The sequence below is a fragment of the Chiroxiphia lanceolata genome, chromosome 5, assembly GCF_009829145.1.
Source record: "Chiroxiphia lanceolata isolate bChiLan1 chromosome 5, bChiLan1.pri, whole genome shotgun sequence".
In the NCBI taxonomy this organism is placed as follows: domain Eukaryota; kingdom Metazoa; phylum Chordata; class Aves; order Passeriformes; family Pipridae; genus Chiroxiphia; species Chiroxiphia lanceolata.
The window spans coordinates 48,346,264-48,371,075 of record NC_045641.1 but is presented as its reverse complement, the minus strand read 5'-3'; the positions used below and the strand labels follow the sequence as shown (position 1 = coordinate 48,371,075).

Below are 24,812 nucleotides of genomic sequence, written 5' to 3'. Positions count from 1 at the left end.
GTCATCACAGAACCCACTTCTTACAAATGAAGTAAAATTTAATATAAAATATCACAGTTATTGCCCATTCAAGTGTACATGCTCTAGTAAATATACAGGTTTGGAAAAAATTGAAAAGCTTTTATTTAAGATCCTAGATGAAAGAGGACATGAAAAAATGCTAATAAATACATTTAAAATATGTAAATACTTTTTTAAACAGTAATTAGTTCTTTAGTTCAGTATTACTTTTCATTCCACCATTGCTAAATCTTTCAGTGCATGACTTCGATGTCTCTTAGCCTTGTGCATAGGACGCAGGGATTCTATTTTTCTCTTTCTGGTTTCTGCTTTGTTCTTATGTCTCTTCAGCTTCCTCCTTGCAGCAATATCAGGATTTGCTACAGTCTAGGGAAAAACAGTACATGTTTGTTCAGTTACAGCCAACAGCAGTCCCTATGAACATCAAGTGCTTTCTAAGAAACTGGTGGCTGCTAAGACAATGCACAGGTCTTCTCAGGTTCCTCACAACTGAGGGTATTCAGGCTGCTCTGCCCTTCAGGAAAGCGGGAAAGCATTGCTGTCAGCTAGAACCTGCCTGAGAGGCTCATCATAAACAGTTTCTTGTGAAGTTTCAGAAATGAAATGATGAAACTGTCCTAATTCAGGATGAAGTTCTTCCTCAAACTCCCCTTCCTGGGCAGTTCTCAAGCCTTTAGAGAAACCCTATTTCTTTTTCTCAGAAGAGAAAGTAGAATCTTACCTGCAAAGCCCTCTGCTTTTTCCTCATTGCTCTTTTCTGGTTGGCCTGTTTCTGCACAGAAGAAAAGGCAAGAGAAAAAGCCTCCAGACCAACTAACTTCTTGAGAAGTTCTATGATTTCTTGGGAAAGGTTCTTCAGTGTTGGATCTGTTAAAACAAAATTGAGTTGCTTAATCTTTTCAGCATATGGAATGAAAGCCAAGAGTGCAGCATGGGTCCCTCTTTAATAAAGGACAACTGCTCTGATTCACCTTGCCCAATATGCTGTAGAGACCAGTGCCTGTGAAATCTGCTGGTTCTTCACCAGCTGTCCCAGAGAGCTGCAAGTGGCTCTTCGTGCCAGCAAACTAAAAATAATGCTGCTGAGAAGCAAGTTTTTTTCAGAAGCATAATGGCTTGCCAAAGGTAATTAGAAGTGGCTTGCTGTGTATAGCCACCAGGGTTCTATTGGAATAGGCTTTGTTGGAAATGAAGATGATTCCAGCCTTGTTAGTCAGCATCTCTGGAAAGCACAATAAGGGCTGTTTTAACTGTTAGTTAGTGCCAATATATTAACTACAATCACTGGAAAAAAAAAGATGTTGGGGGAAAAAAGGCTACTAAGAGATATTAGGGGGAAATAGAGCAGGGCAAATGCTTCCCTCAGTCTTTCAAACAAGACCTCTTTCAAGTGCTTGTAGAACTTCCAGAGAAGCTTGTGTAAGCTGCTTGCCTCACAACATGTGAGGAAACATCTTTGCATATATTCTGAAAAAATCATTTGAAGGTCCTTGATTCTTGTCTGGGCAGAGAAAGCAAAAGGTCAGTTCTTTATCCACTCACAGTACTGTCAGTCTCTACCATGTCTTTTCCAAGTCTCTTACTTAGCTAAGAAATAGTGGCAGCTAAGGCAGCTGTTCCTTACCTAGAATACTGTTACTGTCCTGCACAGTTTTTCAGTTCTTTTGTATCCTGTCTGAGATGTGGGCACCCAGTACTGCACACTGAATTTTTATGGCATATACAAACCACAGAATTAAATCTTTTTGCTTTGTTATCTGTTCTTTTCCTGACATTGGATTTTGCTTGACTGAACATATTTTCATGAACTATCTAAATACCAATGTCTTGTTCTTAAACGAAGTGTCTCTTGTGCTCAATGGGAAGTTGGTTTGTCTTTCTCCCACCGGACCTGGCTTAAGATCTTTCAAATAGCCATGGATCTCCAGGGAAAAACAAGGTGTGGTGTTCAGCAGAAGGACAGACTGACTGGACTCACTCAGGAGAAAGGGAGAAGTGAGAAGTTCTGTGCCCAGTCCCACAGCTGTACACCAGCCTGCACATCCCACATGCTCTATTCCCATTGCAAACAGCTCCCTTCCCTTACCTGCTTTCAGTCACAGTGCACACATGCCACACACTACAGGTCATTTTCTCTATTCCAAAAGGGGCAGGAACAGCTTTGTTCTGGCTTCCTTAAGACCCATACTCCGTTCCTCTCCTCAGCAAGGACTCCTTGAGTCTTGCCACCATGAATCCACCTTTGAGTACTACACTTTTCCCACTCAGTCACATGCTCAAGCTTTACCCACTTGCACAAAGAAGACTGCCTAACTTCATTCCAGTCTTTGAACATGTAGATTTTTGTTTCAGCTGGCATACACTCTCCTCCTTTCCTGGTGTTTTGGTTAGACAGCAAGGAGGTGAAATTCACTGATTACAGTATCAATGTCTCAACAGACAAAAGGAATGACAAACTGTACTGAGGCACAGCTCTGACACACTTTCCTCTTTTCTAGTCTTTGTGAGGGAAATCACTTACCTTGCTCTGCATAGTTGCTGTTCAGCTCCCTGTACAGAGGGGTGAGAATTGTCAGAAGGTAGGGCTTGATCCTGTCTTTCCCCAGATCCACCGAGATTGCTCCCAGGAACTTAAAGATGCAGCTTCTCTGAAAATAAGTGTGTGGGACATGAAGTAAGGAAGACTAGAAGGAAACTTCCTAACTGAACTGCTACAAGAGTGCTGTGCCTCACTGTTCAACATACAAGCCATTGTTTTAGACACTCAAGTCAGAAACTCGCTGCTGTCACAAGGTGTTACTGTATCCAAGTACAGCCTTTAGATGAGACCTGACTCCTGTTGTGTAAGCTGTGACTGGGTTGGCAGCTTTTAACACTGAACAGGCTTGTTCTCACTCTCCTGAATTGAGGCAGCTGAACACACAAGAGTTCAACCTAACTCTGCACCACAGGGAACCACTGTGCTTTTCCTGATGCTCTCCCACACACCCCCTCCCCTTCTCCTAGCAAGTTACTCCACACCGCCATTCCCCTGCCTGCATAAACCTGGCGCTCTTGGGCTTTCAAAGTCCCCTTCAGCTTGGTGCCTTGGGGTTTATCAGTCTTCCACCAACCCACGAGAAGGCCGGAAGCATCAGCAAAAAGCAGACTGGCACAAGCCTTTCCTGAGAATCCCAAACTGAAATGCTTATTTCTTCAGCACCTACTAGTCCTTGCTTCAGCGCCAGCTCACAGCACCCTCTGTAGCTGGTCCCCTGAAAGCAAAGAGCCAGAGCAACACACCTCTACAAGTGCCTACTGCATCAAAAGCAGTGGGTCTAACCCTGTTCCTTACCTTCAAAGGGACCTTAGGGGAATATGCTGCTTCTCGCTTGGCCATGACAGAGAGCTTCTTCATTAACCACAGCAGTGTGGCTGGATGGCCCTTCTCTTGTGTGTCCTCTCCTTGAGCAGAAATATCTTTCTCATCCTCTGAGCCCTCCTGCTCTTCCACTTCACAGGTGAGTTCTTCTGCCTCTTTACCTTCTTCTGAGGCAGGAGCTAGCAAGTAAACAACTTTGGCCACAAAAAGCAAATTCTTTATAACCTGAAGTGTGAAAACAGAGGAGTCAATCACTGTGGGTTCCCTCATTCTCAGTAGCAGGGCATGTAAAAGCCAATGCTTAATCTGAGAGAGGAACCTGCCAACCCAGGCTGTAATGGCTTCACCCACTGCCAGGTAAGCCACGTGACAGAGCATTTTAGTCCTATAAAATATCCTCAGTATCCTCCTGCAGTATGGGAGAGTCTTTCCCCAGGAGGAACTCTGGTACCCCTGGCTCTCCACAAGGAGATCTCTGACCAGGTTCACAGTGGAGTCAGACCTCCAAGCAACACCATGAAGCTGGACTAAACACTCACAGCAAACAGGCTGCAGTGCAACTGCAGGGATCCATCCACAGATCTGGATCCCTGCTCCAGGATGTGTTGGCCCAGCCTTCTCCAGTCTAGGCTGCAGAGCCAGACTCTCCCTGAGAGAGGGACCCCAGTCCCTTCCCTGCATGGTGCCTCCCCTTGCTGTCCCTGCCGCCTCTTGGGAGGCTGACACCACAAAGGGGACTTTTCTGGGCCCCTGTGAGACTCACAGCTGCTCAGATGCCCTCAGCACAGAGCAGCTGGCCCTGAACTGTGTGTGTGCCCTGAGCCATCACCACCACAGCAGCACTGCTGTCCTGACTAGGACATAACACTGTCCTGACTAGGACATAACTAGCATGCACTAGGGCCTGCTCTGTGCCCTCCTGCAGCTCCAGATCTGCTCCTGTTCTTACCTGCTCACCCAGAGATGTGTCCAGGAACTTGGACTGCAGCTGATGGCAGAATGCAAACACAAGTTCTTTCATCTGGGGAAAAGAAAAACAAGAAAGAAATGTCTCCATTTAAGGGAGCTGGTAGCAGAAACTCAAAGCAGTATTTGCAGTCACCAAAGGCACTTCCCAGAGGAGGCCAAACGATCAGCTCAACACAACTTCTGCATGCATCTTACAGTCTACAGGGGAATCTTCGTGTTGCTGAGAATAAGACCCCAAAGAACCCCCCTCCCAGCAGCAGAGACACATCCTCAAATCCCTTCAGTGATCAGGGTTAGGCAGCAGACAAGCAACTAAAAGAGAATGTGCATGCCAAACTATAAACTACTTTTATGTCCCAGTCAGGGTGAAGAAGCAGTACAGACATCACTACCTTTCTGTCCAGTTCAGCAGTCAAGAAGACTGTGGCTGCAGACAGTTCTGCTGGTGTCTTTTTCCTCTTCCCTGACTTTCTTTCCTTCCACTTGTTGACAAGTTCTTCTGGCTTATAAGACGCAAACAACAAGCCAAAGATCTCAGTGGCTGTCAGCCACACCCAGGTATGAGGATACCACAGGTGAGACTGGACATGACCTGGGGGAAAGGAAACCTCTTTCAGTACAGAAGCTGGTCCAGTGAGAGCAAAAATGGAACCAGGTCGCTCCAAGAATTACCACAGCATACACTACAATAAAAAGGTGAAGGAAATGAACTGTCCTCATCTGCTCAGAACATAATAAAAGACCTTCTAGCAAGTCAATCCAGCCAAAGCAGAGAGCAGCAAAAAGCTACAAGTAGCCAAATGTCCCCACAGTGATCAGGTGTTCTTGAATGCACCCCACAGCACTTTGAAACATCAAAAGATTGGGCCACTGCTGAAAAGCAATGACAACTGAGCAGAAAAAGTGGGCATGACACAAAAAGACATTTGTTCCAATCCTGACTGAGAAGTCATGTTTCTGCAGCAACTATGGTCCCCTCATGGCCTCAGTGCACAGCTCATCTGCCCATGATGTCTGGGGACTGGCTGCTGTGAGACTCGTGTCAGCTGGCTCTGCTGCTGATGGTCAAATCAAACCCTGGATAAAAGCTGAGGATGCTTCAAAGAAGAAGCAGAGCTGCCTTCCTGAATCACCTCTATCCAAGCTGCTCATCACCAAACAATCCAGGATAACAAGGGTTATCTGCTATCTCACTAAAGGCACCTGGCAGGCTGGACTCTTTAAAGACATCAACCTGCCAGATCCAGGTCTTCTGATTGCAGCAAATGAACCAATTAAAAACAAGGCAATGAAATGCCAATAAACCAGGTTGATATTCTCTAATCTCACACATAGGGAAATTGCTTGAATCAAATAGCCTGGCAGACATACAGTACTGACAGCACTATTACCATATGTCATCGCTTGCTGGCTGGTATGTATGATCTCATCGAGAAAATCTCATCTTCCCAGAAGAACTCAATGTTTTCATCCAAGAGGATGTAATTATGGTCAAGCATGCAATAGTTTTCAACTGTTTGCTCTTAGGTAATAAAAAATACTTCCCAGCAACTGAGACAGAAGTGTCTTGTTTTCATCAACCCTGTAACCTTTTCCATTAGCAACTTCTCTTTCATTGCCCAGTAACTGCTGTGTGTTAGCATTTTGTAGAATGAAAACCTTGTATGACAAAGTTCAGTTATTTGTATTAGGGTGTGAAAAACCACACGGCACACAAAGAATCTTCCTTGTAACACAGCCGTAATAATGCCTGGTACTTACCCCAGATATTGCTCACAACATCACTGTTCTTGGTTAACTGAATCAAGTTGCACTCTGTGATTAGCTTTTTTACCAGCACAAGAAAACTGAATAGCAGCCTATCTGCGGCCTTCTCCTCCTCCTCTTCAGTTATCTAATAAAATCAGCAAGTCAAGAAAGATGCTTATGAGAACCTCAAGACAGTGCTTATTAATCCTTGCTAGATAAATTTCAGATCAACCCTCCAAAAAACCAGAAGACTGACTTGCATTCAATTCCTAAAATAAACAGAACAGAAGCAGCTCTGCTGAAGCATTTCCTCTGGAGATAATCTCTGCAGGAGATTGTTATTAGAATCATTCTTCTTGTTTTTCATACAGACATTAGTATAACAAACTGCTGGGTTTCTAAATGCAAACAATTACGTACATTGTGTAACATTTATGTCTGTGCACGTATTTGTGCAGATTTGTTTCTCAGCGCTGGAGCCAAGCTGAGTGCAGATTTGCCTGTATCACCTGGGAAGCCCCAAGTTGTTATGACAACACTGTGTGTGCTGCCCGTGGTCCTCACCCTGCCTGCAATCACCAGCTGGCTTGATATAACTAGTCAATACTTCACCTATGTGTTGCAGCACAGGGCACCATCACACCGAAATTTCTCCTCACTGCAGGTATCATCTCTTGCCAATTTACAGATCCTGAGGTTCTTTTCTTTCTTGTGCGAGGGTAGCATGCTGAGCATTAGTAACACACACGGCCACTCCTCAGGCACAGTGACTGGGATCACTTTGGCACTATCATAGGCTAAGCAGAGTCTGAGGCAGCCTTTTTATTCTGAGCTAATCATGTGCACTAAAAGGATTTTCCATACAGCAAAACCATGGTCTGAAGTGCAGGAGGGAACCCTTTTGAATGTAGATAACACAGGACAAAGTAGACAGTCACAAGCCATGCACTCCTGACCTGCAATGCTTACACAAATCTCTGCAGCTAGCAGACACGTTTCCCACACTGCAAGGAGCAATGTATCTGCTGGTTACACAGTATGGCTGCAGGCTCAGGCCAGGTGGCTTTGCAAAGTTCCTTTCCCCCTTGTGCTGTGACATATGATCTCAAATTTGGGCTTACAAGCAAAAAAATATGGTTCTAGGTCAGTGAGGTCCACTTCAGAACAAATGTGTGTGTTTTGTGTCTTTCCTCAGTCCCAAACAGTAAGTCCAACTGATAAATCTTTCCTACGCTTCTTCCCTTTTTTCGTTTTCTTAATTCTCTTTCCCTGACCTTCATGCATGGGGAAAAATTACTTACATTTTCAAATTTACTTGGGTTGATTTCTTTTTCAATCAAAGTGAGGACTGCTTCAAGCCGCCGTTCAAACATTACTCCGTCCACTTCAACAAACAAACCACATGCCTGGGCTGCCAACCTCCTGTGTGAGCTCTGACAACACAAAAAATAACACCCCTTGTTACTTCTTGATAATCAAATGTGCAGGAGCTCCCATGTGCTGGTAGCAACCCATACTTTCTGCCTATCGCAAGAGCACCTTAAGAGAACCTGTTTTTCAGAGTACTGTTGAAAAAGGAGATGCTGCCAGCTAGGTACAAAAGCATCTGGCAGCAGAAGTTAGCCCTGGAAATGCACCCTAAAACTGAATGCCAAAGGACCTTTGCTAGCCCCATTCCCAGCTGCAAAGGCCTGGGAGCTACTTTGACTCTTCACAATGGAACAGGCAGCTCACAGCCACAAACCAAAACTGAACATGTTAAGATGAAAACAATGAAGTGTTGAAGAACACTAACTCCACTAATGTAGAGGGACAGAACCCGAGTTCAGTTGGAGGATAACTAATCACCTAGTTATTAGGTGCCAGATGAAAATGGTAGCAATATGCAGCTGCGAAGTCTGTAGGCTGACCAGCAGCATCAGCAGGTCCCTACATTTGTGCAGCTTTATGAAGTTATACCATTTCCTGCTCTCTAAGTTATGTACAACTGAAACCACCAACCCACCAGATCTGGTACCAGCAGTCTCTCACTTGCCTTGATCTTAACTCAGCCCCCAAAACAGAGTTCAGACTCAGTCAGTGAAAAGCCAAAGAGTACCTTTTTGCTGTGAAACCACTCTGTGACCAGTGAAAACATCAGATCTTGTTTTTCATTGTTGATCTTACTGAGAAGAGATTTACAAGTCAAAGCCGCCATCTTTTTACATTTGGCAGAATCATCATTTATCATCATCATACAAAGAGAGAGAAAAAACAGCCCGCAGTGTTTGTGGAGGAGATCCTAGAAAGAAACAACCATTAGTCAGCCATAGATCCCCAAATAGCTTCTGGCATTTAAACAGAAAAAGAGGGTTATTTGTTGCACTGTGTTCGGTGGGCAACACTGTGGGCACTGAGTGGGCTCTAGGTCAAGGCAGATAACTGCTAAGATGGGATGATCCTGTTGCTGGAGCACACAGGGAGAGTACAGCAGTCCCAGCCCTTCTATGACTGTGACTTGCTACCATGTCTCTGGGACAGCAACATGAGTGTCAAACCTTATAGGGCATTTTCGTGCCCAGCTCTCACTGAAATAGGCTTAAGTCCCTCACCACTGCAGCAATCAGCCCAAAGGTCTTTCTCCCAGAGGCTGAAGCTCTTTGCTATTTTACAGCCCAGGAACCAATTTGAAGTACTTAATCATCAGGTGGTGCTGAAGCAGAGATTACTGTGCAGAATTTCTCTTCCTTCCTCCAAATTCTTGCGTGATTGCACTTCTCCCAGTCTCCTGAATGCTCAGCTAAGCACCAGCTGCAGGGCTTTAAGGCAGCTTAAGATTTTGCATGTGATCCTGTATAGATGCATGGTTATTTTTTAGCTTTCATTTTGATCCACTCCACTGAGAAGCCCTACCTCTCTAGTCAGGCCAACAAAACAGATACAGTACATCACACACCAGTTCAGTCAACAATCTCTTTCATGAATGTTGAAAAACCCTTACAATGAGAAAACTCCAGATTTCACTTTCTATTTATACCCCATTTCCTAAACTGGTTGTGTTTTTTCCTAGCATAAATCACCAGTGAGTTTATCCAGACTCCAGCTGACACAGCTTTATTTTACTTCCAAACTGCACATTAGACAAAGAAGTACCGCACACTTTCCAGCATGTCATTCCTCTTTTGAAGCAAAGCCAGGTTCTTTGGAGATAAGTGAATGTTCTGCTCATGATAAGAGATAACAGGAACTAGCAGTGCTTCCAAAATCAACTCCTCTGAAAATGCTGTTACTGCAAACCACAGTAATTGCCACCAAGGGGTGCTTGTTACCTGTGGGAACATGTCCAGGAGATACACAATCATCTCCAGTGCGGATTCTCTCCCAGTTTCATACTCATACCTGTGAAGAAATGATTAACAGTCAGGGCTGAGTTAATCCTCCTAGAGAGTTGCTAACAATTTACAAGAACAGCCACTTCCAGAAACACATGCTGATAGGGATCTTTCTACAATAGCTACCAGATCTGGCCTGATACTTGGGAGAAGAGAAGCAGCAAGCCCATCAGCTCCATCTCTCAGCGAATGGGCACAGGGACACAAACAGGCCATAAAGGGGTCCAGCCAAATTGCATCAGCATGGCCACACTGTACTGGGGAACCTGGTAAACTACTGTCACCTTGAGCAAGGGAAGGGTAAAGCTCAGAAGGATGTTCGAGGCACAAATCCTGCTGAATTGGTGCAGTTGTCTCAACTGTGCCTGCAACTGCACTTGAGACATTGCCACAGGACAGCAGTCTCATAAATGCACCTTCCCTTACTCTTCCTGGATTTTCCAGTTCACCTGGTCCATAACCAGTGGAGCCAGTTAACCACTAAGCAAACAACAGAACCTTTGTTTACAAACAGATAACAAAACCAGCTGTGAAACAGGCAGGAGAAAAAGGACTTGCTTCATCAAATATCTGGTCTCAGAAAAAGAGAAGTGATTTAGAATTAGGAAAATGAAGACTACTTAAGCCACACCCTCTGCTCATCACAAAGAGCCCTTTGGCACACTAGAGTCATATTTAAGCAACAAGACTGGGTTTTGACAGAGATGTCAGGAATAAAAACTCACTCCAGCTGTGCGAGCATGAAATCCAAATTGGGTTTCAGTTTGTCACCAAGGGGGTAGTCCAGAATGTACTTTAAGTAAATCTGGAAAGAAAAAACAACACCACGGAGAGAAGTTACAAGAAACATTCAGGCAGGCTTGTAAAAAGGCTATGAAGACAATTTAGCGATGGAGCAGCAAGGTTATGAGAATCATTCCTTTCGTCCCATTCCTGTTACGCAAAGGGTCAACAGCTGCTCTTGAGTTCTGCACCCAGAACAGGATCTGCAGGCATTTGACAACTGCCAGATTAGTCTTTAAAGTACTAGTGTGATTTCTGCAGGCACCTGTTTAGAAAGATTCTGCATCCTTCAGAATTCCATGCAGCTATGGAAGTGCACTATTTTGAGCATTTCATGCAGCTCCTACTGTACTGTATCCCAAAGCTTGAGATGGAGCAACCAATTCTGCCTTTTGGTTGGTTTTAGCTTGGAAAGAATGAGGAAGTAGAGGGAAGTAATCATGAATTTTTGGCAAATTCTCTTCTGCTGGGATTCGAAAAAGTGCAAGGCTCCTTATTACATGGGCCAACAAGCCCCCAGGGGAGGCACCAAGTCACTGCTGCTGAGCAGCTCTCAATCTGTAGTTGGGACTGGTGAGGCTCCAACGCAAGAACAGTGTTCAGTTTTGGGCCTCTCACTACAAGAAAGACACTGAAGTGCTGGAGCAAATTCGAGGAGCAGCAATGAAGCTGGACAAGGGACTAGAGCAGAACTCATATGAGGAGCAGCTGAGGGAATTTAGCCTGAAGGAAAGGAGGCCAGGAGGGATTTTATGACTCTCTATCTGAAAGGAGGCTGTAGCCAGGTGGGGGGTCGATCTCTTCTCCCAAGTAACAAGTGACAGGACAAGAGGAAATGTCCTCAAGTTGTGCCAGGGGAAGTTTAGATTGGATATTGGAAAAAAATTCTTCACTGAAGGAGTGGCCAAACACTGAAATAGGCTGCCCTGAGAAGAGGTGGAGTCACCATCCCCAGAGGTATTTACAAGATGTATAGAGGTGGCACCTGGGGACATGGTTTAGCGGTGGACTGGGCAGTGCAGGGTTAACAGTTGGACTTCATGACCTTAAAGGTCTTTTCCAACCTAAACAACTTTACAATTCCATGAAGGTACACCATGGCAAGCAGTCTGACTATAGGCAAGCAGTCACAAGAACTAAAGCCAGATATCAAGGGGAACAAAGATCGGTAAGAAGGGGAAATGAAGTTTGGGGTTAAGCAGGGATAAGGGACATGTCTATGAGAGCTGCGATGGCCACACTAAGCCCTTTAGCCTGTTAGACAGCTGTAAATAAAGTAAGATGAGAGACTTTTCATTCTACCAACCTGCCTGCACTGGACTCGCACTGGCTCACTCTGACCTGTGATGGCCAGCTGGGCAACCTTCTGCAGCACATCATGAATTTCAGGGACAATCAGCTTCCTGGATAAAATAGCCTGAAATGAAAGCACAGCTGGAGTTATGTTATTTTGCTTACACAGTATGAGATGCAGTGCTATAACCTGGGACTACACTGGTCTCAGGTGGTACCTTAACACAGACTTTTTCACATTTTCACACACAGCCAGAGCAATTTAGAAAAAAAAAAAAAAAAAAGAAGAAAAGGTGGCTTACACATCCCTTACACATCCATACCTGCTTCTTTTGGATAAGACCTGGTCTAATGATAGAGATGTTGATTCTTTAGCAAAAACATACTCAGATCCAAGTACATCCTCATATGCATGTGTATAAAACGGCCACCCAAACAATTTTAAACAGTGACTACAAGTCAAACAGTAAAACTTTGCTGATTCTTCCCCTCTTAGAGAGCCTTAACAGCATCTGTAGCTTGTTCATGATGTAAGATGTATAGCCTTTCACTAGGAAGCAGAATCACTGCCACTGCAGTGGTTCACAGAACCGAATGCCTGCTGCACAGAAATACCTTGAGAAGGCCAAAGGCGGTGGCTTGGCGTGATGAATCATAAATGTCTTCTTCAGCAAAGCCAAGCAACACTTGGAGCTGTTTGCTTGTTATCTGACTCTTCGCATTCTTCACAAGCATTGTTACACACTACAGAATGAAATTGCACATTGTCATTACATATGCAGTGCCATAAAACAGAAGTCCACACCGAAGTCTGACTTTATTTATAGCACTTCATCTTAAAAAGATAAACTGCTGCTCTGGAACATGTAGTTAACACTGTTCTCATCACTTTTTGTTTTCAGATGGCAATTTTGAGACAAAAACTAAACACAAGTGAATATACAAATTCAGACTAGTCTTTGAAATGAGTGAGGATGCTCAGAGGCATGAACCATTATGTGGGAACACAACCAAGAAGAAGGAAAAATTCTTATCACACTGGCATTCAGCACTGAATTACTCTAACTTTCCCTTATGGTCATGAAGCTGTAATTAATTCAGCAACGCATTTAGAAGACATATAAAGGGAGACACTGTATAATATAAGCGTAATAGTTTTTAGTACTATTAATTGCCCCTTCCCACGTCTCACTTCAGCTGCCAGGGTTTACTCCAATGAATCATGTTAAAAGCAAGCTATTCAAATTCAAAGTTGATGCCTCTAAAAGGACAGGGTGGAACAACATACTAGTATAACAAAGAAAGAAGGCAAACATGCTTCTATAAAAACGTTTCTTCAGATACAAGCTGTGCATTTTTGGAGGGTAACTTTCTTTCAGTTTGTATTTGGGAAAGAATCATCAAGGCCATATATTCCTCACTAGCTTGTGATCTCCAAACTACCTCTCCAGGGACAGTTGCAGGAGGGATCTGTAACTGGGAAAGTCTCATTCTAGAAAGTTAATCCTAAAACAGAAACGAGCAGAGTTGGGTCCAACTTACTTTGAAACAGCTCACAACCAGGTGGAAATTCTGGCCTTTGGCTATTCCTGTTTTGGCAAACTCTTTCAGCAAGAGGAAAAGCTGCTTGATCAGTGACTCCATATTCGTACTGATAGAAGGCAAAGGGAACTTCAAAATCCATACCAAGGACTGCAGAGCACCAGTTATCACCTGGAATAAAGAGCCAAAGGACAGCATGTGGGTACAATGAGAGAATGCTTTTCTCACTCTTTTACAGACATGGTCAGGCTATCTATAACTGTAGTAAGAGGCAATTAGCTAACAAACCCAACCTCTTTCAAACAACTCATAGATAACACAAAGGGTATCTCAAAGTTGTTCTAAAAGCACTATTTGCCACTTCAATATGCTTTTTGATTTTACTGGGTAAAGACATTAACACAGCACTCTTTCAGTAAATGGCAAGAACTCTCTTTCTGAAGCAGAGGTGCCTTCAAGAGACAGAAAGCCCCACTCTAGGTGGGGGTATGAGGCTTGCCTTCCACTCCTGGGAAATTCAAAGTTGAAAAGATTCCCTAGGCTCACTCAACCCAAAAGCTGCCCCCAAAAGTGGCTCCCTATGGTGCTGGGAATACAGACATTGGAGTTGGATCAAAAGAAACCACAGTTGTGACAACACTGCTCCCAGCAGCCACAGGACCTCATGAACATCTTTACAGATAGTCTGTAAATTCCTTGTATGAACATGCTCTAGGAGAACTTGCCCATACTTGAACCTGCAACACAGAGCAGAGCATTCAGTCCTCCATCAGCCACAAACCTCCCTCCCCCTTGGGATTACATGCCCTCAAACAATGTAATCTGCACACCTATTAAATTAGGTTTGAAAACCAGACATCTTTCTCTTCTCTTGCCAGTCAACTGCAAGATGACATTTGTGGGCAGAACTCTTCTTAATAGAGCAGACAGAACAGACAGACTTCAGCTCAGAACTATACCTTGACATCCATAGATTTCAGGCAGTCTATAAGCAGCTGAACAAAAGGGTCTAACATTTCCAGAGCATGTTCCTCAGAAGAATTTACTTTGGACCTCTTCAGGCTCATGTGCAGCAGCTGTCATAGAAGAATCAGGACACTGATCTCAAAGTCAGGCTGGAACTCAAAGAAGTCAAGTAAAGTCCCACCATTGTTTCAGGTTATAGTAGAATTTATGCCATATCCCATCCAAATATCTACAACAGGCCAAGCACTTTTTATAGCTCTCTAAGAGGCATCATTGGAGTTATGACATGTAAAATAAAGTTAAGGCTAATGGCTGTGCTGTTAACACAACATATCCAGAATACTTTCCTTTGAATACTCCTAACAAAAATTTTGAATGCAAAGCTTTGTACCTGAGGAGATCCTTACCCGAAGTCCTGAATCAACCAAGATATATGTGTTAGTCCTGCTGCTGACCAGTGCTTTCTGCCCTCCTCTCATGGGAGTGGGTTGGAGCAGCAAGCAGCTCTCTGGTTGAAGCCGAGGATCTGGAGGAGGGGTAACTTTTTTCCTGGAAAGCAGTATATGGCAAAGGAGAATATTCAGATATCAATCCTCTCCACAACAATCTTGCTGCTGGGAGTGAAGAGAGCTAGACTGTGCTCAGCTGCTTTGCTCACAGCAAGCAAAAGCAGGTCACAGACAGACCACAATGAAATAAAATGAACTTGAAAGCAGTATGATAGACGGGGCTCTCAGACTTGAGAACAACACCACCATTACAAAGATAACAAATGCACAATCATTTGCGCAACATCCTCACTTTTTTCTTCTCAGGGGACAGATCAACTTTGGAAGTTCCTTCAAGCAAATACACTTCTTTCCATTGCCAACTGCACTTCATTACTGATTATGTATTTCAATTACTGATGGCTTACAAACACTGCTCCAAGAAGTCTGCAAACAGCTGCCAGGTCCTAGAGAAAGCTGGCCTATGTAACATAGGAAATGTAGAACACCCAGCTCTGAGCAGTGATACCACCAGATGGAGAGAAAATCTGATGGTTCTCCCTGTCTTCTGCACTAGCAGCAAAGCGAAAAAGTCAAAGCCCGCATTTTTTCTTGTTCCTGGCCCCACGGAAGTGTTTGCAGCCTGCTTCTAAACACTGTTCCTTGCCCCTTCATCCAAACACATATACCAGTTAATCAGACAGTGAAAAGGCCTTGCTGAAGGTCCTGAGCACTTGCAAGAGTAGATTTGAGTTCAGCAAATGCTAACTCCCATTTCTAAGCTTTCTCCTTGCCCTCTGACTGCCCAAATAATTCACTTACATTGAAAACAAAGGCAAATGAAAGCAAAGAAACTCTCATGCATTTGATCGGTTGGATTTGAGAGCTGTCATTTCTGCAAGCAAACCTCCCAACTAGTAACAGACCATCTGGATAACATCCTGGAACTCACTTGGTCTTCTCAGTGAGCAGAGGCAAATTTTCACTGATTAGTCCATGGCTGAGGAGGAGGAGGGATTCTGCATTCATGTCTGAATTGAAGATCAGTCCTGCCACGATGTGGCGCAGTGCCTCGTGCACCTTCCGAACTATCTTCAAGCTTGTAGTGCTCTCCAGAATCTGCAAAGGCACAACCACGAGAGTTCAAGAGGGAAGCAGGATGGCAATGATGTGTCATCTATATTCAGAAATCATGAGAAAAACTAAACCAATTTCTCTCTCATCACATGCTGTCAGAGTCCCCAGCTCTTTATGTGAACAGCATTTACGTGAATTGCCTCAGGTCTGCGCCAGTATCCCTCCCTTTCTCTCCAGCCTCTTGTCAGCCTCCAGCCAGTTCACCTATCGCCACCAGGACACTTAAGAGCTAATGAGCAAACCAGGGCTCCATTTCTGCATGAGCTTACACTCTACTAAAAACTGCATCTTTGAAAAGGCAATTACTGCACATGGGCATACCCCAAATACATTTTGTTGACATTTCCTTTGTGCACAAGAGATTAAACCACAAAGAAGCCTTGCAGGATTTTGGAGCTCCAGAGGATATAAAAGTAGGCAGAGGAAGAGGGCATGGAGAACTCCAAGTGAGATGTTTCCTCTCTAGCAGTGCTTAAAAGCTTCCCAGAATGCCAGTCGCTGACCTGGACTTCAATAGTAAAGTCTCACTTTGTGAGCTGGTTGCACACTGCTTTCCAAAAGGAAAATGGGAAACCAGAGCAGGATTTTATAGGTGATTTCACAGTAGCCACCCAGAGGCTCTGGAATCACCTTACAGAATCGAGAATACTCAAAGTTAAGACATACTTTGGCTGACTTTTCTTACCTCTTTCAGTGGTAGAATAAGTTTCGTCACTTGACCCCTTCCTACAAACTTTCCAAGAATTTCATAGGAATCATAACTCTTGTTTTTGCGTGCTTCCATAACCTTGGAGACAATTCCCTTCACTTCCTTCTCTTCAGCTACATTCCCAAACAACTCTTGGTTGAAAATCTTTGGAAAACAGGCAAGAGAAGTGAGAGAAGAAAAGTAGGTTCCTCCAGTAGCAAGAGAACAACACCGTTTTTCCCCATTCACAGAAAAAACCAGTTCTTCTGGTTTCTGACAAATCATGTCTACCTTTCCTTTGTCAACACAGAACACCCTATTTGAGCATACCAGATAAAAACACTGTTCTCACACCCTCTGTGGTGTTGTGATACAAGAAGTGGGACCACATTTAGATCAAGACATCCAAATATACCCCATCTGGGCAGCCAGCTCAGCTCCGGGTCTCTGCGGACTGCACTAATTAGATGTCCACTGACTTGCTCAGTCATTTAGAGTATGGGAAAACTGGTATCTTAATCTTGAACCCATTCTCTCTCAGGATGCAGGGCTCAGGATACAGCTGAGATACTTGGGATACAGCCACGAGATACTTCACTTCTCTACAAGACGGCCTCAGTAGACAAGCCTCCTTCCTTTGCAGTACAGACACAACAGCCCTGTTTGCCGCCAAGTCCAAGACAATCTACACGAAACCCTTCCCTCCCAGAAGCACTGTCCCAAGCACTTCATCATGCTCTTTCCTTCAATCTTGAAATAGCTTTTACCTCAATCAGGATATCTAAGCAGGGGTCCAAATCACCAGCACTGAGCCTGGTAGTAAGGCCCTTCAGCAACAGGTTCACAGTGAAAGTCAGCACATGGAGCTAGAGAAAAAGAGAACAGATAATGTTTCCACAGTTCTGCATTGTCCTCTTTAATAATACTGGATGGGGAGACTCCCACAGCAGAGACACCACAAGTCACATGCTGCACTGGGAGGATGAGAATCCATGTAGCAGCAGCAGGAAGAGGACCCCGTCCCTCCACGTAGTGGTAAGAGGGCTGGAACCTCCTCTTTCCCCAGTGCTCTTACTGATATAATTTAGGGTGTTCTAATTCGTGCTTTCACTGTTAGAGCAGCTAAAAGCTCACGCTATTCCACTGTGGTAATTCACACGAAAAATTATTCTTAACCCAAACCACCATGGAAAGAGGAAAGACAAATTAATAGTCAGAGCCTTGGCTTTAGCTCTGGATTTAGAAAGTAAGACTTCAATTAGCATCACTACATACTGTCTGTGCAGTCTCTGTGGCAACTCACCACAGATACTGCTTAGCCCTAATGACCTTACTGGAAAGATTTCCTCTAATCTTGGAACCAGAAATTCATCCTTCTCTTCCATACCTCAACTCCTCACTGGGAAAATCGCTTAGACTCTAAGTTCTTTGAGGGTACAGACCGTCATTTGACACTTGGCATAATAAAAACTAATGCAGGCACTAACAACAGTATTTAGTTGCATTATACCAAGCTATTCTACCAGTGCAAAACCATTTCAGTAGGAACTTCCCTTTGATTCTCCTCCTAACACATTAAAAAAGTCTACAGAGAGCAGCAGCAGCAGAATTTCAGCATTACCTGGTACCCATGGACAAGAGCAGACTGCATCTCTTTCAAGATGTACAGAAGGTACCGCACTCCCAACACTTCCATGATTTTAGTGAGGGTGTTACGGGCAATGTCCCGTATTTCCTGAAATCTGTTCCTCAGAAACGTGCAGACTTTCAGCAGGATGCTGGAAACAGAGACAGACAGCTTAGTTCACCTCCAAACAGAGCAGAATTAATTACACTGCTGGCTAAGGAGGCTGCTCTTCAGGCCTGTTTCACAGCCACAGTCATACTCAAAGCCAGCCTCACAGAGAGGCTTTACAGGCATACACACACCTACTGTCCTCCAGGATGTTTTACTGATTGTCCTTTCTTCCTGTACATATTCTTTGCCTAGCACTACCACCCCTACCCCTGAACCTTGATTCACAGCTCTGCTCTTAGGTAAGGATTTACCAAGTTCCTTTCAAACTTAGCTTTACAGAAGTCAAATTCCGACTTCTGAGGGGACTGTCACTAGGAAAAGGACTTTCCAAAAGAAGTATTTAGGATGTCCCTCTTGGATTTAGCTTTCTATATAACCACAGCTTGAGAAAGGTGCCTGCATTCATTCCCAGCACAATGAACAGCATTTAAGGAGCTCCAGTGCGGTTTACCTTGGTAGATTGGCTTCCATCACTTCTTGGGGAAGACACTGCATCATCCTGACCATTGCAAAAGCTAATGGGACACGAACTACCTCATCATCATTCACAACGTTGGATTTCACAAGCTTGTGCTCCTCATCTCTTTTAACCTTTTTAAGAGAGTAAGACACAACGCACTTAATATATGTAAACAAATCCTGCTTTTTCTCAACAAACCCTAGAAGAGGCCAGTAAGGCAAGCTGCTATCCTCTACTGACTACGGGAAAAACCCAGACAGCTAAAGGACAGGTGGGATAAATCCCTGTGTTTTCAATACAGAAACTAGGCTGGGTGCTAGCAAGTGGCTGAGAACTCTTCAATAGCTGGCACAAAGTGAATCATTTCACTTGCACGGTTCGAGGCAGCTCTCAGCAGGGAAATAAAGACATCACATCCACACTGACCAGAGGGTCTGTCAGTAATCTCCATGACACAACAAAGAGCATGAAATTTTTTTTGAGTTTTCAGATGGTCTCTCTCCAGTTGTGTCTATTTTTTTCTTATGTGTTCCATTTTCACTGGCTCTGAAATACTACCCCAACCTTAACAGTAGCAGCAGAGGCCTGCAAAACACCTCTCCAATATCAACTCCTCACCTTTGCAACAATACACCTGTGCAATTTAGGCAAGATGTTGACTGTAACTGTATCTTGAATGTGTTTGATTAGACACTCCAGCTCCTCTTTATTTCGGGGTAAGAAAGAAACAGGTTTGGTCACTCGTTCAGCATTTTCAGATGTCTCAGCTGCGTGCTCAGGTTCTGCTGGCTTCTCAGAGAGATTCTTTTCATTCTTTTTTTCAACTGCTTCCTCTTCCCCTTCACTCTGCTCCAGTTCCATGGCTTCTTCAGCATCCATCACTGGTTCAAGGTCCATGGCAGCAGTTTCTGTCAAGTAATTGCCAAAGCACAGGTCAATACAGGGGATCACAAAACTTGAGCCCTTAATCAAGACTCATGTGACAGTTTGGTTGTAGACAAAGCTCCTACCTTTCAGCAGGAACAGCAAACCACCAATAAGCATCAGAGTTCTTTTATCAGGTAAAAAAAACTTTGGCATGCTGGTTTCTGATAATCACCATTCAGAGCCAGGTTTTAAGCAAAGACTAGTTTACTCTGTGTCTGAACTCCCTAGCCAGCTTAGCAAAGGTCAGTAAGCTCAAACCTTAGAGAACTGCCATTCACTTACATTTGAGAATTTCACAAGGCAAGAGGCATTGACAAGCACAGCTGTGAGATATCCTCCTCTTTTCCCCAAAGGGAAAGACAGGTAACCACAATGGTGAAGAAACCAAAGATAAGATTTCTTCCCATGAAATGCCGAGGGCAACAAGGTGAGGACACGCAGCACCCTTCTCAGGCTTCAGATAACCATGAGAGCAGCCAACATCAAGGACAAAAAAAATTAGATGTGTCAGCAGCCACATGGGTGAGTGCAGACCTTGAGAACCACACTGGTTTGCCTAAACCCAGCCTGAGTTGGTTTGGCTTACAGATGCCTGGGATGGAGAGGTAATGTAGAGATGGCTCCTGCCACCCCTCCTTACTTCGTCAACACACAGGAGAAATTGCTGCATTGTTCCTCAGGAAACAAGTCAAAACTAGCTTCTAATATGCATGTTTTAAAAAGCTGGGAGTAGCTGACCTCAAGAGCAAAACACAAAACTTTGATTAGCTGCACTTTGAGCAGTTAGATGTAGTGTTTCTACAAGCAGGCACAGAAACCTCACCTTGGTTGTCAATGGTCACAAGCTGCTTTTCAAGTGTTTCATGGTCAAAGTGAAAGGCTTCCAGCACTGTCTCTAACAAGCTGCAGGAGGAAACACAAAGAAAGATCAGCCCTCTGCACAAAAAGAAGAGGCTGCATAGACAAACTCAACAGAAGAATCTTATAAGCACTTTTTGGAAAACTTCAGATTTAGTGACACTGCACCATATGGGGGTTTATCCCGAAGAAACAACCCAGAAAATAAAAACTGGTTACTTCTCAACTAGATCACTGTGAAACATCATGGAGAGTTGTACTGGAGCAATGGAGTGTCCCAGGAGCAGGGACAGCCTGACAGAAGTAGAAGTTGGTAATGCTGACATGGACTCAGTGAGATGTGGTGTGAGAAAGTAATGACTTGTTAAAACTTTGTACCTGCAGGCTGCAATGCTATGCCTACTTTCACTTGCATAAGTCCACCTCAAACTCAGCAATCTCTCATCCAAGGGGAGAGGCTAAAATTCACGTGCTGCTCCTCAAAACACTGAATCTTGCCCTAGCATTCTTTAGAGAAACCCAGAGCAGCACTGTTCACAGTACCTACCTGACTCCCAGCTTCGGACTGATCTGTCCTGTTTGCAGGACATGGATGAAATGCTTTAAGTGGTACAAATATGCTGACCACGAAAGATGTCGGCAGACAGCTCCAACAACTTCAACCGAGGCTGTGACCATATTTTCATGCTGCTCAAAAGACAGAAATTCAGAAATTCAGTTGCTGTTAGCATTCACAGTGATCACGTGTCTAAAGCATCCTTTACCCAAAGCAACAAGCGCCAGAAGTAATGTCTGTCTAGCGGGGATGCTTGGGATTTAGCATTTTTAAATCTCCTCCAGAGCACCAATTAAAAAAAAAAAAAAATCACAGTTCACCAAGCAGATCTCTAGATCCACTTCCTCCAAATACTTCTGCGTATATTAAACTTTCCTCACATCTATGGGCTCCCTTGCATCAAAAACTAACAACCAGTCAAGACATCCAACCACAGACACATGGCACATTGCTGGGTTATGCTGATCTACTATAAATATACGCCACAAACATATCAGCCTTCTAAAGTGGTTATTCTTTTAAAGGTATATACAGTGGTATATACAAAAGGTGAAGACATTCATGTGGATGCATTCAATTAAAAGAGCCTACCTTAAGCATTTTTTCACTAAAAATGGCAGTTGTAGCATAAGGCATGATGTAGTTCTGCAGGGACTTAGAAGACAGCACAAGCTTTTCTTCAGTGAGTTGCTTTGCCAGTTTCCTCAGAGCTCGTGCCCTCCTGTGGATCTGAGTCAAACACGAGAGACAATAAATAAGGTGGTGCTTAAGTCACAGCTACCATGAAAGAGCACGTACATCCAGCAGTTCTGAAAATGCCTCAGTTTTAAGTAATAAACATATTATGGTTGTTTCCAAGGACAGGCCATGCTCTTTTCCTTCAGTGTCAGGGCTTTCACTAGCCTTTTGCCTCAGTAGACATTCCAACTCAATGGAACATTTCCCTGTGAATTCACAATCAAAAGACTATGCCATCTTCAGGTATCAGACACGGGAGGCAACTGATATAAGATGCAAAGACCAGAGAAAATTACAAGGAAAAAACTTAAGACTGCATATAACTACAGATGCAGCGAAGACTATCTCAGATTATATCTCTGAAAGCAGAAGAAATGTTGTATTTTCATACTGCAAGAAAAATCAGGAGACCGGGCTTTGTGCAACATTTATATTACAAAGGTCCGTGAATGAAAAGGGGCTGCAGAGCCTCCAGACTGAGAGCAGCAGGGAACAGGCTAGAAAAAACAAAAAGACCCATTCCCTGCCTGTGTCAGAGGGATCTTCAGGACAATGTTGCCAATGCTGTTGACTGTGGGCTATCATAAACCCAAGAAATTTCTAGATAGAAACATGACTTTGATTCACTTGTGATGATGCCCACATCCCTTTTTTTTGGTAACAGTATCTAATGACAAAGGTTCAATTTCTCTGTATACAATATGTATACATCCTTTGCAAAACATGCCCCCACAGTAAGATGCTTTTGCTTGGCAGGGGGACAGAGGCACTAAGGAATGTCCATTGCCTTTTACCTGCATGTGTTTCATGTTCTCAAAGAAGTCCATGTCGGGATCATGGCGGTTGGTCAACTGGACCAAATCCCGGAATTCGGGATTTGCTGGGAATGTCTGAATGAGGCAGGAAAGCAATGATGTGTAGTCCTGTTGGATGCTCTGCAAACAGTAACCAGTGAATGTTAAGTACCCCTTGGAGAGGCTGCTGCACACTCCTCAGAACTGCAATGCTGTCATTTACAACTGTTTCAGGCCAACATGTCCTATTTTTTGGTAACAGCAAATACACCTATATTATGTATAGCAGATAAATTAAAGTCTCACCTCCAAAGAACGAGCCACAACTAAGAAAAGATGAACAATGTCAACGAAACATAAGACAGCTAAGTTATATAATTGTATAGATTTTTATAAGGTTTCAAATGAAAGGTAAGTTTATAGTGAGTTCCTGCACTTTTTATCCCAGCAGCGGACTTTGAGAACTCACACAAAAAAATGTCTCATTACCCTAGTGTCCTGAAGACAGCTGGAGATGTGTGATCAAACAGCACTGCCTTACCTCAGTCTTACTCTTCAGACCCCTTCTCACAGACTCCAGGAGAGTGTGCTGGATTAGCTCCTTGTACTCCTCTTCTGTGTGGTCAATTTCTGCCAGTCGGTGGATGAAAGTGGTCAAGCAAAGGCTTGCGTTGTCACTAAGAGCCATATCCCCTAGCTGAGTGGGTGAAGAAATTGCACCACGTGAGTCTGGGTAGGACACCTTTTTCTCCCCAAAAGCCTGGACTGAACAGTACCACTGGACACAACATAACAAGGCCTGTAGAGACTCAGAAACTCTTGAGAGCTTTCCTATAGGAAGTTCTAGTCCCAAATTAACGCTCATCCTTCCCATCAGGAAAAATCCTTTCAGGTTTATCAGCAAGCTCACACAACCAGAACATGCTGCCACAAACAGAAAATCAGCTTTTCAAGACTGTAATATACCTTTTATATAGTACAAAATGAGCAAAGTTCCAGGTCTCACTGACAGAAAGGTGTGCTGCACTGTGTTTGAACTTCTGGACACAGAGATGAAAAGGGAAGCACACAAAACTTAAAAACAGGTGGTCGTAAGAAGACCTAAATATGCTTTCTGAATGGTGCCAAATATGCTTTTTGCATGGTGCCAAAAAACAGCAATGGAAATAATTTTAAAGTTAGATTCATCATGGACACGTGGTGCACAAAGCAAGAGAAGGAATATTCAGCTGACCTGGATGGTATAGAAGCAGTTGTGCATAACAGGGATGAGGAAGTTGATATCCACTGTTTGCATTTCCTTGATGTGGACTGTGATGGACTGAAACGCTGACAGACGCACATCAAAGTCGATATCATCGAGATGTCGTTGATCAAAGGCGTTCAGCTAAGAGAGAGCAACAAGTTGTTACGCAAAATTACAGAAACACCATCATACAATGTTGGGGGGAAAAGTGAGTAAAGAAACTGTGCATACCTTAACAACATCAGTAATATACTTCAATTTACTGTCCAAGTCAGATAAAGTCTAAAAAGAAACATAAAAAAACCAGTTATAGCTGTTAAACAACTGTTACAGCTGTTAAAAGTTTGGATAGCTCAAGACTTTATCACTTGAAAAAAAAAATAAATAAGGCAACAGCATTAATCTTTCTCCTGTTAGAACACTCATAAAAGCCTTTTTCCTGTGAGTTGGAGGATGTGTGTTTTAAGTTCCTAAGTTTCTAAATATCTAAACCGAATGTTTCCTAGGTTTCCTGCTAAGTTATGGAAGTTACTTCAAAGAAATACAAAACAGTCTACTGTAAATCTGTAAGAGAAGAATACAAATAAAAATCATTTTCAGGATACTGAAATCCATTCTTATTTCATCAACATACAGGATTTGTTATGGATTAAGTGCTTTATTTGGCTTCTCTTACAATAAAGAGCCCTGGTGAGGTTCACATCAACCAGGTTGTAAGCCGAAACTTTAACACAGCTTTGTGCAGCTCATTAATTTCTACCATTTCTGTTACTTTCACTTAACAGATGAAGTAGATTAAGAAGAGTTTTAAAGTTATGTACAACAAAGATAAATACTGCTACTTACTTTGTTTTTGATCTCTTAGAACAAGTGAAAAAAAAAAGCACAGAAAGACACGTAAAAATGCAATACCTGAAATACCAAGCACAGCTTATTTCGAGACAGTTTGTTCTGGATGACAGAAAAAAGCTTTGCAAGTGGTTTGAGAAAGTCTGTAGGGTTTGCGCAATGCCTCAGCAAGTTCTGCACTGTCTCCAGAATGTCAATCTCTGTACCCTGAAAGAGAC

At 43.5% G+C, this 24,812-nt stretch overlaps 1 protein-coding gene across 1 annotated transcript in view; it reads right to left on the bottom strand.

The window, feature by feature from the left end:
* Nucleotides 1-17: 17 nt before the first annotated feature.
* The window catches only part of UTP20 (UTP20 small subunit processome component), a 61,424-nt gene continuing 36,629 nt past the window's right edge, over nucleotides 18-24,812 (bottom strand). Inside the window, exons 33-62 of the mRNA XM_032689616.1 lie at nucleotides 24,658-24,801; nucleotides 23,977-24,027; nucleotides 23,734-23,886; nucleotides 23,041-23,196; nucleotides 22,500-22,640; nucleotides 21,559-21,696; nucleotides 20,959-21,098; nucleotides 20,377-20,456; nucleotides 19,245-19,534; nucleotides 18,618-18,757; nucleotides 17,990-18,146; nucleotides 17,136-17,234; nucleotides 16,366-16,533; nucleotides 15,496-15,662; nucleotides 14,463-14,604; nucleotides 14,049-14,165; nucleotides 13,090-13,260; nucleotides 12,163-12,291; nucleotides 11,561-11,671; nucleotides 10,197-10,276; nucleotides 9,409-9,478; nucleotides 8,199-8,381; nucleotides 7,402-7,533; nucleotides 6,113-6,245; nucleotides 4,744-4,943; nucleotides 4,332-4,403; nucleotides 3,356-3,607; nucleotides 2,543-2,669; nucleotides 743-888; nucleotides 18-387 (exon numbers count right to left, since the gene is read on the bottom strand). Coding sequence (XP_032545507.1) covers nucleotides 232-387; nucleotides 743-888; nucleotides 2,543-2,669; nucleotides 3,356-3,607; nucleotides 4,332-4,403; nucleotides 4,744-4,943; nucleotides 6,113-6,245; nucleotides 7,402-7,533; nucleotides 8,199-8,381; nucleotides 9,409-9,478; nucleotides 10,197-10,276; nucleotides 11,561-11,671; nucleotides 12,163-12,291; nucleotides 13,090-13,260; nucleotides 14,049-14,165; nucleotides 14,463-14,604; nucleotides 15,496-15,662; nucleotides 16,366-16,533; nucleotides 17,136-17,234; nucleotides 17,990-18,146; nucleotides 18,618-18,757; nucleotides 19,245-19,534; nucleotides 20,377-20,456; nucleotides 20,959-21,098; nucleotides 21,559-21,696; nucleotides 22,500-22,640; nucleotides 23,041-23,196; nucleotides 23,734-23,886; nucleotides 23,977-24,027; nucleotides 24,658-24,801 — 4,245 coding nt within the window. The 3' untranslated portion in view covers nucleotides 18-231. The remainder of the gene's footprint in view (nucleotides 388-742; nucleotides 889-2,542; nucleotides 2,670-3,355; nucleotides 3,608-4,331; nucleotides 4,404-4,743; nucleotides 4,944-6,112; nucleotides 6,246-7,401; nucleotides 7,534-8,198; nucleotides 8,382-9,408; nucleotides 9,479-10,196; nucleotides 10,277-11,560; nucleotides 11,672-12,162; nucleotides 12,292-13,089; nucleotides 13,261-14,048; nucleotides 14,166-14,462; nucleotides 14,605-15,495; nucleotides 15,663-16,365; nucleotides 16,534-17,135; nucleotides 17,235-17,989; nucleotides 18,147-18,617; nucleotides 18,758-19,244; nucleotides 19,535-20,376; nucleotides 20,457-20,958; nucleotides 21,099-21,558; nucleotides 21,697-22,499; nucleotides 22,641-23,040; nucleotides 23,197-23,733; nucleotides 23,887-23,976; nucleotides 24,028-24,657; nucleotides 24,802-24,812) is intronic.